At 42.2% G+C, this 15,151-nt stretch overlaps 1 protein-coding gene across 3 annotated transcripts in view; it reads left to right on the top strand.

Annotated features, from left to right (window-relative positions):
• The window catches only part of PDLIM7 (PDZ and LIM domain 7), a 162,312-nt gene that overhangs the window by 54,312 nt on the left and 92,849 nt on the right, over window positions 1-15,151 (top strand). For all 3 annotated transcript variants that reach the window (XM_077472527.1, XM_077472526.1, XM_077472528.1), the window contains exons 3-5: window positions 1,570-1,721; window positions 1,834-1,864; window positions 10,671-10,873. In XM_077472527.1, the coding sequence (XP_077328653.1) occupies window positions 1,570-1,721; window positions 1,834-1,864; window positions 10,671-10,873 (386 nt within the window). The remainder of the gene's footprint in view (window positions 1-1,569; window positions 1,722-1,833; window positions 1,865-10,670; window positions 10,874-15,151) is intronic.

The raw sequence follows: 15,151 nt of genomic DNA on the forward strand, positions 1-15,151 counted from the left end.
TTCCAAAATCCTGTCCTGTATTTTCCACTTGCTGATTTGATAGCCCTGCTCTAGGATGCCTACTAATAATGTTTTTGGGAGGGTCAACAATAGGTTTGCCACCTTATTAATTACATAGGTTCTATGGCTGATTAAAGTGGTTGTAAACCCTAGATAAAAAACCTGCAAGAAAAAGGCATAATGAGCTAGTATGCATAGCATACTAGCGCATTATGAATTACCTGAGATGGAAGCCCCTGCAGCGGTCCTTGTTTACCGCTCCGACAGCCGATTGCTTCAGTGCCCATGCAGGTTTAGGAGATATCCAGTGTAGCTACAGGTAAGACTAATTATAGGCTTATCTGTAGCAAAAAGTGGAAAGTGGTTGTAAAGGGTTTACAACCACTTTAAGGTGGTAATTAAACTCACTTGGTACCTTATCTGCATTATATTACCTTCAGAACTTGTGTAATTCATATGTGTTTGGGTTTAAAGGGATGAGGTGGCAACCCTAGTCAACAAAGACAATTCTCTTCTGAGGGTATATTTGCTTTGGCATTGATATTTTTGTAAAGAGTTTGAAGACATTTAGGGCCCGTTCACACCACAGAAACAGTCTGGATGCGTTTTTGCATGTGCATTTATAATGCCTTTTTGCTGTGTTCTCTTGTGGTTTTTATGCATTTTCAATGCGTTTTTTTTTTCCCTCAAAGTTTCCTGGGGTTTTTTTTTTTTGTCTTGTGTTTTTTCCTGTAATGCATTTTTGATTGCCACGTTCCATTTTTAATTTTTTCTGCACAGGAAATGACCGCACTGTTGTAAACTAGGCCATTGTCCAAGCATTTGTGATGCAGGAACCCCCCTCTGGGAAGCGCTCTCCCGAGGGGGTTAGCTTGCGGGCGGACTCCCGTGTGATCGGAGCGTGCTCCCATGTGACACATTCGGCAGTTGATCATTGTTCATTGATTTGATTGACAGCAGCAGGAGCCAATGGCTGTGCTGCTATCAATCATCTAACAAAGAGCCCACAAGCGCTGGGGGAAAGCAACGTGGGATCGTGCCCATGGAGATTCGGGGCTCAGGTAATTAAAACGGGGGGGGGGGGGTCAGAGAGTGCAAGTTGTTTTTGTCATTGGATGCATTAAGGTGAAAAAACACAAAGCTTTACAACCCCTTTAATGCTTGTCTTTGCTGCTACACTTTTGTAATATTTACATGCAAGGGGCAACCAGCAAGGAAGAAGTTAATTGTTGGCACAATATGATATTGTTTTTGTTTAGATTGTCTTGCACCCTTAGGGTGGGCATACATACCTCACATTTTGGCCAGTTCCTGTCAAATCAGCTAAAATTTGAGCCATTGGTAGCACTGTTGGCCGAACAATGACCAGTGATTCCTCCATTCATGCGGTTTACTGTGGATGGGGGCATACATCCATTTCTCTTTGTTTTTTTTGTTTTTTTTCCTTTTGTTTTGTGGCAGTTTAAAAGAAATTGTGTAAACAGCTTGACAATAGTATTTAGTGTATTTTGCTTTGAACATGATATGTTAACCTTTTGCGTTAATGGTGCCTTATCTTCTCTATTACAGTTGACACCAGGGGGAAAAGCTGAAGTGACTGGCGTTAATGTGGGGGACTGGTTATTACAGATTGATGGAGAGAGCACTACGAATATGACTCATATCGAGGCCCAGAATAAGATCCGAGCCTGCAGCAACAAGCTGGCTTTAGTTCTGAGCAGGTAATGAACATCGGATTGGTAATAACCATTCACAGACGGCAGCGGTCCTTTTCATTGAAAAAGCATTTGGATGTTAGAACTGAATAAAATGACATTTGTTTTCTCTCTGCAGGTTCTCACTGGGATTGAGTAATCAGCCAAAGGTAAGTTTCTTTCATGGTTTATACAAGTAGATGAATGGTGCGTGGGTGTTGTATGCATTACTCAAGGAGAGGGAGATAAGAGGAGGAATTGAGTCTGTGGTTGTCTTGGATGTGGTTATTTTTATCCATTTGTATCTGTGTATTTTTATCTGTCCTTGCTTCCTTTCTATTAGTAGAACTTAAATCTGTCTGCTTTTTCTCTATTGCTGATCTTACATGTATACACAATGAACCTTTCTCCTGTCCCCTTTACGTTATACTGTGGCCCTTTGCCTCTGGCTGTGGCTAGCCTGGCACCAAACTCCTTGCTGCCTGCTGTCAGCATGATTTGCCTTCTTTCCTTCCTCTACTGCATTTCCTGGAGCTGCATGTGCCCTTCAGGGTAAACACAGGCTGGTTTATTCTAAGCTGCTAGAATGCCTCCAGTGATCTCATGGGAACACAGCACTTGAGGAAGATGAATTATCACTAACATATTACGTGTACTTGGTGCTAACCCAGTTCCAGAAAGATATTGCACATGCAATCACAGATAGTTGCTATGATACTTTAAAGCTAAGGGACTTTAGTATGGAAACTCTGACCTCCTTCATGGATTATTAAAGTAGAACTGTAGCAATACTATAAAATCACATATTTGCTGTAGGCTGCCCATACCAGTAACATTCATACCGTACACACTCAGAACAGCCTATTTCTGCAGTTGGTATCGCTAAGTGTGAACAGGAAGCCTGTAGAAATCATGTCAAAAATAATTACATGTGGCTAGAGACCAATGAGCCGCTATGTACACAAGCCTGCTTGTGTCCAGGGCAGCTCATCTGTCCCTATTTGTGACAACAAGATGACAGCTGCAGAGCCTCTTAGCACTGTCATTGATTTGCATAGGCTGAGTGGCCGCAGCTGAATGTAAACACCTTGGCCGTGCACCTTACATTAATATGCTGAATGGGGGGGGTGTACAGCTTTAAATGGCAACTTAAATGCGTCCCAACACTCTCTTTGTTTTTTAAGTACCCATTAAACATTTTGTTAATAACTGTTCCAGCCAATAGAACTATCACAAAGGCATTTCCTTTTGAAAGGGTGACATCACTCTTCTATCTGCAGTGAAATCACTACATTGTTGTTCCCCTTTCTGCTGCTGAAGCTGCTTAAGCTAAGGTTTTGCTGGGTTGAACAAAAAAAACCTGACAGCTCAGGTCGGAGCCGCTGTACTAACGATCCAACGTTCATACAGCGATCTCCTCTGCTGAGCTTTTTTTTGTGCTGACAGGGGGATGCACCCCCAGACTCCCCCCAACCCCCAGATCACTCTGATCAGCGCTCTCACTCTCAGCCATTGGCTGGGAGCGCTGATCAGGAGCTGATCGGCTGCTGATGTCAGCCAGCATGTTCCCCTGACAGAAGCTTTACCTGCCTTACCTAAGGGCCAAATGTCGGATGTTTTTTATTAAACCGGCCAGGGTTGCTCGACATTCTGCCTTGTGTGTACTAGGCTTTAGAGGTTGCCACCATTGATAATCTTATCCATAAATAGCCATGCCTGGCTTTACCCACATCCAATTAAATTGACAGCACATTGCTCTATCTGCAGGAGCTTAAGGAAATGGTGTATAATCCCTGTGCAGTTCCTCCCATCCCCTCCCGCATGGTCTAGTAGGGTACATGAGAAATTCAGCTTCTCACCCCATTCAACCATTATCAGTTTACATTTCTTTTATGTCGTTTACCAAAATAACTTGCATTGAAAATGCCTGTTTGCCACTTGAATTAAAAATGTAGAGGCTCAAAATGTAATCCATAAAATAGTAGAGCAATCGATGAATATGTACAAGGTGACACATATCACGTTGCCCATTGCACTCGCTAGGTTTGGCCTTCTCTTTCACTAATCTTTATTGGTGTAACTAAAGATGTGAGTTTCTGATTGGAATCAGTCTTGAGACTAGTTGGTGAAAACAATCATTTCACTGTATGGATGAGTGAGAGCAACAGGGAGATAAGACCTGAAATAGTGTCCAGAAAACCATTTAAGTGGATTGCTCAATTGCCAGGAATACATCACGATCTTGATTACCCTCAGAAATCGCTTGAAACATGGGCACGTCAAGTCTCTCATAAAATTTAACACATTTTCAACCTGCATCCACTACTCATAATATAATGTATGTGTGTATAGACTTTTTAAGGACCTGTCTGAAGCCAGACTGATATTAACCACTTCAGCCCTGGAAGGATTTACCCCCTTCCTGACCAGAGCACTTTTTGCAATATGGCACTGCACCGCTTTGACTGACAATTGCGCAGTCGTGCGACGTGGCTCCCAAACAAATAATTTTTCCCACAAATAGAGCTTTTGTTTGGTGGTATTTGATCACCTTTGCAGTTTTTTTTTTTTTTTTTGCGCTATGAACAAAAAAAAGTGACAATTTTGATAAAAAAAAGCAATATTTTCTTACTTTTTGCTATAATAAATATCCCCCAAAAAAAAGGAATTTCTTCCTCATTTTAGGCCGATATGTATTCTTCTACATATTTTTGGTAAAAAACAAAACAAAAAAACACTTAGCCCTTGTACACAAGGTCGGACATTCCGACGAAAAATGTCCAATCGGACCGTGTTGTCGGATAATCCGACCGTGTGCGGGCTTCATCTGACTTTTCCCGTCGGAATGTCCGACCAACAAAGTTTGAGAGCTGGATATAAACATTTTCCGACAACCTGATCCGATCGGACTTTGTCCGATCGTTTGTAGAGAATTCCGATCGGACAAAGTGCCACGCATGCCCAGATCAAATTCCTAGACCAAAGCTAGTGGCTACTAGCCTGAACGTAGTCCCGTCGTAACGAAATAATGTCATCACGTTACGAACGATCGGATTTTCCGACAACTTTGTACCATGTGTATGCAACACCAGTTTCGGACAAAATTTTGTTGTCGGAATGTCCGACCACGTGTACAAGGGCTAAGTGTATATTGATTGGTTTGCGCAAAATTTATAGCATCTACAAAATATGGGATAGATTTATGCCATTTTTATTAATCATTTGATTTTTTTTTTAGTAATGGTGGCGATCTGCGATTTTTATCGTGACTGCGACATTGCGGCGTACACTTTTGACACTATTTTGGGACCATTGACATTTATACAGCGATCAGTGCTATAAAATTGCACTGATTACTGTGTGTCCTCTTGTCTAGAAGCTGTGTCGGCAGCTTGATAAAGTTTATCGCCACAGCGCAGTATATATTGAACCATAATTTACTGTGTAAATTACACTGGTTGGGAAGGGGTTAAGCACTAGGGGGTGATCAAGGGGTTAACTGTGTTCCCTCTCTGTGTTCTAACTGTAGGGGGGATGGGTTCACTAGAACATGACAGGGATCACTGCTCCTGATCACTAGGAGCAGTAGATGCCTGTCATGTTGCTAGGCAGAACAGGAAAATGCCTTGTTTACATAGGCATCTCCCTGTTCTGCCTCTCTGTGTCACGATCATGGGCCACCGGCAGACATCGAGTCCGCAGGACCTGTGGGCACGCTCATGCGGTGGGCGTGCGCCCACTAGCCCGCAATTTAAAGGGGACGTACAGGTACGTCCATTTGCGCAGCCATGCCATTGTACCGACGTACATCATCATGTGCTGGTCGGCAAGCGTTTAAAGAATGTTGCATGCAGTTACTTTAACATTTCGACTAGAGCACTTGCCTCCATTCTCTTCATCCATTTTAAATGGATGCTATCAAAAGTAAAAAAGCTTATAAAGTACAATATAAACATTGCTCAATTGTTGGTCTACTGGTTGACCGTTGCTAAAGCACTGTTTAATTATAAAGTGGCATGTTGTTTCTCATAAAATACTTTACTCCATTTTTTGCATCTCGGTGCTACTGATCTCCTCCATTACTTCTTAGGGCTGCAATCAAACTATTTAATGACAGTGTTTATTGTTTCTTCATTTTAATAGGGACGTTTCAGGAAAAAAACGTAAACTTTAAATAAGGAACTTTGAAGTAAAATAAGGGTCAGTGCCCATCTGCAGCTTCACCATTGCCATCAATGCAGCCTGATCAATACCCATCTGCAGCCTCATCAATGTCAATGCAGCATCCTCACCATTACCCTCAGTGCAGCATCCTCACCATTGCCCTCAGTACAGCATCCTCGCCATTGCCCTCAGTGCAGCATCCTAGCCATTGCCCTCAGTGCAGCAGCCTCGCCATTGCCCTCAGCGCAGCAGCCTCGCCATTGCCCTCAGCGCAGCAGCCTCGCCATTGCCCTCAGCGCAGCAGCCTCGCCATTGCCCTCAGCGCAGCAGCCTCGCCATTGCCCTCAGCGCAGCAGCCTCGCCATTGCCCTCAGTGCAGCAGCCTCCCCATTGCCCTCAGCGCAGCAGCCTCGCCATTGCCCTCAGCGCAGCAGCCTCGCCATTGCCCTCAGCGCAGCAGCCTCGCCATTGCCCTCAGCGCAGCAGCCTCGCCATTGCCCTCAGCGCAGCAGCCTCGCCATTGCCCTCAGCGCAGCAGCCTCGCCATTGCCCTCAGCGCAGCAGCCTCGCCATTGCCCTCAGCGCAGCAGCCTCGCCATTGCCCTCAGCGCAGCAGCCTCACAATTGCCCTCAGTGCAGCCTGATCAATGCCCATCTGCAGCCTCATCAGTCAATGTCAATGCAGCATCCTCACCATTGCACTCAGTGCAGCATCCTCACCATTGCCCTCAGTGCAGCATCCTCATCCTCACCATTGCCCTCAGTGCAGCAGCCTCACCATTGCCCTCAGTGCAGCAGCCTCACCATTGCCCTCAGTGCAGCCTGATCAATTCCCATCTGCAGCCTAGAGGGGACGGGGGGGGGGGGGGGCGGGCGGGAAGAGCGCAGACAGATTACATACAGTGAGAATCTCCTATGAAGACAGAACAGTGGTCCAATGGTGGCCCAGGAGATGGGACTTCCTATCACAGAGGCCGCCAAGTAAACAGGAGAGTCTCACTGCATGTAATGTGACGGCGCTCATCCCAACCCCCTCCCTGTCCCCTCCGAGGCAGCTAAAATTTAAGTATTGGCGTATAACACGCACCTGCTATTTGCAACCAATTTTCAGGTTGAAAAGGTGCGTGTTATATGCCAATAAATACAGTATTAATTTAAAAAAAAAAGATATAATTTTTGCAGTATCTTAAATCCCTCTCTCTCCCCACTTAATACATTGTCGGAAGTTTGCTTTTAAGCTTTTTTGAGTGACTACTGGCTGTTATGAGGCATAAAATTAGCAGTGTTTACAAAATAAAGAAGCAGATGCACACCATGTTTGAGGCACCTGCTGAAATTTTAATGGTGGAACAAATATATCTCAAGTTGACTGCTAAATGACAGTTTCTACGATGAGGCCTTGCATAGTTGTGAATTTATATGACAATGAGAACAAAATAGAGATACCATGACAACCTGATTGCTAAATTGGCAACCATTGACAATATCAGGGAAAGTTTTGAATAGACTGACTTTAAAAAGCAGTGTGAACGTTTTAGGTCAGTGTGTGAAAGCGTCAGGAACAGGAAGGATTTTCTCCCTCACTGCAGGGGAACAAGTATTGGCAGGCTTATAGTTCAAATTGTGGTTACTCCGGGCAATCAAGCTATATCCAAAATCTGATTGATTGGTCTGGATAACTACACCTTGTACTACTTTATTAAAAGGTTTCTAAAGGAAAGATAAAAAAACAAAAAACAAATATGTTATACTTACCTGCTCTGTGCAATGGTTTTACACAAAGCAGCCCCAATTCTCTTCTTTTTGGGTCTCCTGCCGCTGGTCCTGGCTCCTCCCCCTGTCAAGTGCCTCCATAGCAAGCCTCTTGCAATTGCGGCACTTGAGCAGGCTCGCACCAGAGCGGCGCTCTGCGTGTCCATTTGCACATGGATCTTGGCTCGGCCCCGCCTCCCACTCTTTCCTCATTGGCTCACTGGCTGTGATTGAGCCATTAGTTCCTGCTGCTTTGTGAGCCAAGATGAGAGTAAGACCCAGGGGAGCCTGGATTGCTGGATAAAGATGGGGCTCAGATAAGTATAAGGAGGGGCTGGGGGGTGTAGAGCTGCATCCAGAAGGTTTTTATTTTTTTATTTTTTTTACCTTAATGCAGATGGAATAAAGAAATCTGGAGGTGGAAATTAGACTGCAGTAGTCACAGATATGTACCACATTGGCTAGAGCAGGATTAGGCAACCTTAAAGAAGTGGTGATCTACCTGAACAACATGTGATAAGTCAAGGATCACTGGGCACAGTATCGCTTCCTCACACCTGATTTAAAACTCTAATTACTGTACTACCATGTCGCATAGCATAGCAATCTTGGGTTTAAATCAGGTGATTACCACCTGCCAACACACTTGGATCACTTTTCAAAGGCGCAGCAGTGCCTGCTGCACTTGTGAATGGGGGTATTAAAAGCGCAACCCAACTGCAGGGTTTTATCTCCCCCAATCCCTACCACCTTTACCTGCTGAGGCTGCCTGCTTTAACCCCTTGTTTGGTGTATTGAGGTTGGAGGGCACTTACAGAATGGACACATTCGCTTGAATGGGTGATGCTTGGCAGGTGCTACACCCACCAACCATGACAGGGTGTATAACTCCTGCTGCAGTTGCAACATGTGTACACCCCTGGCCACTTCATCTAAAGGGGATGTGGTTGGGGCAAGGATGATAAAAATAAGTTTTAACTATTGGGTTTTACCACCCCCCAAACTGCAAATGTAATCAGACGCTTACTTTTCTGAGCCCCCTAATAAGGCTGCTTTCACACTGAGGCGCTGCAGTTTACCGGCACCATAGTACATCTTCAACTTTCCTGGGTTAGCTGCGCTTTGCCATAGACCTCTATTTTCTGCAGGTGTGGTGCACTTGCTGAAAGCGCACCAAAAAGGTATTTGTGCCCGGTGTATTGCTTCACACTAACCTGAAAATCTCTTCTTTCCTGCTGCTGGCACCACTTTGGAGACCGCTAGCCAGGATAAGAGGTGGAGTGCAGTTAGTATCACTCTGCATGGGACGGGAACCAGCACTACAGAGGAGGCATAGGCCTATGCAGCTGTTTCTTCCTACTACAGATCCAACTTTACAACTTTGCAATTTGGTTTGATGCTCTGGAATGGCGGGTCAGCAAGCCCACACATTGATCTACCAGTCACCTGTCTGCAATCTAATAGTAGATTGCGATCTACAGGTTGCTGACCCCTCAGGCTAAAGTATGTTCTATACATATGATATATGGCAATTGTTACGGTGGATTTAAGGAAATTCTTTAGACGTCTTGACCTATAAATTTTTTAGAGGTCTTTAACTTATTCCTATTTGTCACTTAGGGACTAAGATCCTGTGAGAATGGACATCTCAAGTTCTGATATATAATAGAGCTAAACAGCATAAAGACAGTCCTGACATTGCCATAAGCTGGTTTTCGTTTTTTATAAAAAAAAATTTTTTGGATTTTTTCTTTATAAAAGCTAAAATTATTGAAGTATGTTGTTGCATACTTTGCCTTAGCCTCAGTGTCAAATCTATGTAGTCAGTCATTAGTGCTGAAATTTCCATTTCCTAAGGCCCCTTTCACACATGCGGACATTATGTCCGTATTTCATCCACGAACGGATGGATGAAATACGGACATACATACATACATACATACATACATACATACATGCATTCCTATGGGATAGCGGGTGTCTGCAGATGAACATCCGCAGACACCCGCTATCGTCCGCCTCCGCTATTGTCCGATTCTGCAGATGGAGGAAAATCCTATTTTTCTATCCGTCTGCAGAGCGGATCGGATGAACACGGACAGACGGTCCGTGTTCATCCAATCCCCCATAGAGGAGAGCGGAGAGCTGACAGAGACCGCCCTGTCCGCCGCCGGCTCAGCGGGGACAACGGAGCGATCCCCACTGAGCAAGCAGATCATCACGGGGCGGATCATTACTGATCCGTCCTGTGTGAAAGGGGCCTAAAATGTTGGTGCCAATTTAAAGCAAAGAGTAAACTAAATGTTTAAATGTATTATATTGTAAATAAGATAATAAAAAATGAAACTGTCTTCAGACATGCTCGTCTAATCAAATGGGATGGTCAGTTATCCTTTTATATTGCATACAAAGGTTGTCTGTTTGAAGGTGACTCATCTATTTACAGCTCAATCTGTGGGGTATTATTTCCATTGAGCCTCCTCAGGAAAAAAGTCAAGAGCAGTTATATTACAGGCATATTTACGCAATATAGTTATATTATCCCACTTTTATTCATCTTAACAAGAAAAAAAGTTAAAGATAAAGAATTATATCTTGTAGTTTAAAAGTGTTTATTCTACTCTAATATTGCTACTGGATGTAATATAAATTGTATATGACATTTTTGTTATGCCAAGGACTTCATTCAGTACGTAGTGTGAAGAATGGATCTCAAGCATCAGATTAGCTGGCTGCAACAAACGAGAACAACTCTTCTTGCCAACAAATTCCTTTTCTTAATTTTCAAAACCGTAAAAAAATGACAATTGGAACAATTTGTAGTTTATTCCTGTTTTAAGTTTATGTGCAATTTCCCTTGTTTTTTGTATTGAATGTGTGTTCCTTTGTGTTTAACTTGCATCACTGCATGCACTAAAACCTTGTCTGTCCTCCTTTCTTTCTGATTAACATTTTCACCATTCTTAAAGAATTAGTGTGAGTGATGGTGGGAGGGGTGGGGCACAGAATGCACAGTATGGCTGCATGATGCTTGGTTTGTCCCCTTGTCTTCTTCCAAAGGGTGTGCTTACTCCTGATACCCAAGCCGTGAAGTATAATTTTGCACCAAGCACAGCTCTGAACAAAACCGCCCGGCCGTTTGGTGCCGGGACACCACCCCCAGACAACTCTCGGGCAGCTCAGGTCACCAAGGCAGTGACTTACAACCCCCCTCCACCGTCCTATACCAACAACCAAACATCCCGAGCCCAGCATCAGAACGGGTATGTGAATGCCTTTGGCAGTGAGTCTTTAGAACTGTATACAGCACACACTATTGTTTTTTGTCTGTTTAAAATCTGTTACGAGAAACAAATTTATATTGTTATTAAATGAAAAAACAAGACTAAATTGTTGTGAGCCTTAAATTTAATGGGCTAAATTATAGCTACAATGCTGTGAAAAAGTTTTTGCCCCCTTTCTGATTTTTATTTTTATTTTTATTTTTTGCATATTTGTCACACTTAAATGACTCAGATCATCAAACAAATTTTATTACACAAAGATAACCGAGTAAATACAAAATGCAGTTTTTAAATGATGGTTTTATTTCTTAAGGCAAAAAAGCTGTCCAAACCTGCCTGGCTTTATGTGAAAAAGTAATTGCCCCCTAAACCTAATAACTGGTAGTGCCACCTTGGCAGCAACAACTGCAGCAAGCATTCGTGATAACTGGCAATGAGTCTTTCTGTGGAGCAATTTTGGCTCACTCTTCTTTGCAGAATTGTTTTCATTCAGCCACATTGGAGGGTTTTCCAGCATGAACGGCCTGTGTAAGATTATGATACAGCATCTCAATTGGATTTAAGTCCAGGCTTTGACTAGGCCACTCCAAAACCTAAATTCTGCTTTGTTTGAACCATTTGGAGGTGGACTTGTGTCGTGCTGTTTCGGATCATTGTCCTGCTACATAACTCAAGTGCACTTGAGCTTGAGGTCACGAACAGATGCCGGCCATTCTTCTTTAGGATTTTCTGGTAGAGCTCGGAATTTATGGTTCCATCAATTATGGTAAGTCGTCCATGTCCTGAAGCTGTAAAGCAGCCCCAGACCATCACACTACCACCACCATGTCTGACTGTTGGTATTATGTTCTTGTTATGAAAGTCTGTAATTTGTTTTATGCCAGATGTAACGGGACACACCCCTTCCAAAAAGTTACATTTTTCTCTCATTGGTCCACAGAATATTTGCCTTAAAGTCTTTGGGATAATCAAGATGTTTTTTGGTGAATGTGAGATGAGCCTTTGTGTTCTTTTTGATCAGCAGTGTCTTTGGCCTTGGAACACTCCCATGGATGCCATTTTTGCCCAGTCTCTCTTATTGTTGAATTATGAACACTGATCTTATCTGAGGCAAGCGAGGCCTGCAGTTCTTTAAGATGTTGTTCTGGGTTCTTTTATGACCTCCTGGATGAGTCTTCGTTATGCTCTTGGAATAATTTTTGTAGGCCGGCCACTCCTTGGAAGGTTCACCACTGTTCCAAGTTATATCCATTTATAGATAATGGCTCTCCCCATGGTTCACTGGAGTTCCAAAGCATTAGAAATGGCTTTGAAACCCTTCCTAGACTGATCCATGTACATTACTTTGTTTCTATTCTGTTCTTGATTTGTTTTTAGATTGTGGCATGATATGTGGCTCTTTCATCTGTTGGCGTGCTTCACTTTGTCAGACAGCTTCTATTTATGTGATTTCTTGATTCAACAGGTCTGGCAGTAATATCTGGCCCGGGTGTGGCAAGTGAAATTTAACTCCGCTTTCCAAAATATTTTGGTTAATCACAGTTCATTCGTGATTCAGTATGGGGAAGGGGAATTACTTTTTCACATAGGGCCAGGCAGGTTTTAGCGGCTTTTTTATCTTAATAAATTAATCATTTAAAAACGGCATCTTGGATTTACTCTGGTTATCTTTGTGTAATAAAATTTGTTTGATGATCTGAATCATTTAAGTGTGAGAATCATGCAAAAAAACAAAACAAATTGGGAAGGGGGCAAATACTTTTTCACAGCACTGTATATGTTATATTCCATTTTGGAGTATAGGTATAAATATTGTTTTGTTTACATCCTGTTTGAGAAAAGCTAGAATGGCCTTATTATTTATATTGTCTGTCTGATATATTTTACCTGAAGTGGAAGTCTAGTAAAAACATTTTTTTTAGTTATGGATTAGTGGGGAGGGATTATTTTTTCTGGTCTTCGTGGCATGATGGGTAATGTACATTTCCCCAAAGTTATGGTAATCCCACCTCACAGCTTTCCTTGGCAATTTTGCTTCCATTGGATTTTCCCCCTCGTCTTTTCTGTTGAGGGCAGTCAAAAATTTGATTTGCCCTCACTTTCTCACCAGGAGTGGAAATATAGACACATCCCCCACACTGAGAACCCAAAAAACAACAAAAACAGAGGTTCTAACCTTTTTTCCCCTCTCCGTCCAAAACTAAAACAACTTCCATTTTCCTTTTTAAATATCTTTTTAAAGAATGATTTGTAAAGATATTCTTTGATGTTTGATTGCTATAAGGATATATCCAGAGATTGCATGTATGGTTATCATAATATTACATGGGGATACAGACCGCACCACTGTGACCGAAGTAACTTGAGCAACCTGCATAGCATTCATATTTAGATTACTGAATGTGACACCATGGTAAATGATAGATAGTAAACAACTGACTACGCTTTGGTATTTATTATTCAGCTGAATGCATTAGCTTTTAAAATTTGATAAATATTTAAAAAATGTATGGTCCATTCCGGTTAAAGATAGGTTATGTCTGGAGGGACTGTAGGAACCCTAATATATTTTACCTTGTTTGATAGTTCTCTTGATTATAGTTATTTCTTTAACACTCTTTAAAATAGGAACACATATTTGGGTTTTTCTCGAGCAGAACTTCTCGAATTTGCCCTCATGCTTCAGCAGCAGTGACTGTTTTGTGCTTTTCCTGATAAGAATACATGGAAGTATGATTACTTAGTTCAAGCTGTGATAGATACATGACTTCCAAAGAGGAATCCACAAAATACACTAAGATACTCCATCTGATTATAGGGGGATTTCATACAGTTAGGCCTGATTCACACCTAGGCATTTTTTGTGATTTTTGCAGATTTGCACTACAGAACGTGTTCCATAGGAAACCATGTTAAATGGACTGTAGTGCAAATCTGCAGAATGCAAAAAGCACTAAAAGTGTATACCGTAGGTGTGAATCCAGCCTTAGACTGATTTCTAAACTGTAATAATATTTGCAATGGATGACCTTGGGAACTACACTTTTGAAAAATGTACTTGGCTTGAAAGTCCACAGAGCTGACAATGAACACTAACTAGAGTGGGGCATTGTATCTTTAGTTTGTGGCGCCTTACTATGGGAGACATTTTTGAAAAAAAATATAAAGACTGTGTAGGGGGACACATAAATCATTTTGACGAGCCATTGCTTATATCCTCCCAATGCTGCCCTGAAACTTTACTTCCAACATGACTTGCAAGCTAATGCCCGATAAAATTTCGTACGACGAACGATCTGCCGATTTTCAGATCGTTAGTACGGTGCTTTCGACAGCTGATTCCGAATTTTCGTATGACAAAAACTGGATGCGCAGACTATAAATTTTTTGTTTAATCAATACGGTTTTTGTGTGAAAAAAATAGTAAAAGCAAGACCATGCATGTGCAGAAATGAAACAATACATACAAGACTATTCATCACATTACGTCACTTCTAAAGTTGAATTCTGTCGTACAAGAATTTTCGTATGGTGAGTAACCTCTTCACTTTTGACATGAGACTAGCATCCAACAAAAAACAGACGAATGTTCATCCGAAAATTTGATCATGTACATGAGGTTTAAGACTCGTCTGGATTCATGTCGGTTTGAACACTCATGTCTGGCAGGGCAACATACCTGATTTGTCTCTGTTGCACTTACTCAAAAGTTATAGAGGTTAATTTACAAAGGCAAACTGACTGAATACTTTGCAAAGGTCAGTTGAGCCAGAGCTTAGTAAATGAGGAAAAAGATTCCCTTTGGAAAAATATACGCAATCATGTACAAGGAAAAAAAAAACATAATTTTTGCTTGCGTATGATTGGATTATGGAAGTCAGCAGAGCTTCTGCTCATTTACTAAGCGCTGGAGCAACTTCATTTTGCAAATTGCACAGTCTATTTGCCTTTGTTAAATCAACCCTATAGTCTTGTCCCTTCTCAGTCCTGTGACTGGATAGTGGAAGGAGAATAAGCAGACTGATAAGCTCACATTTCTATCATTCTGTTCTCCCATTCTATCAGCATGTACTGTATACATTCTTAGCATGTGAGCATTGCAGCACAACCTACTGGCTAATTGTACTGCTTCTCCCTTTCCCAGTCTGAGCTCTCCCATGCAGGGGATAGTATGGGACTGATACCAGGTCTAATTCAGGTACTTAAAGTGGATCTTCAGTAATTTTTCAAATTTCCATCTATTAAATCCTCTGCACT

The sequence above is a fragment of the Lithobates pipiens genome, unplaced genomic scaffold (assembly GCF_037356315.1).
Source record: "Lithobates pipiens isolate NorthernLeopardFrog02 unplaced genomic scaffold, aLitPip1_a1.2 Scaffold_8, whole genome shotgun sequence".
Classification (NCBI taxonomy): domain Eukaryota; kingdom Metazoa; phylum Chordata; class Amphibia; order Anura; family Ranidae; genus Lithobates; species Lithobates pipiens.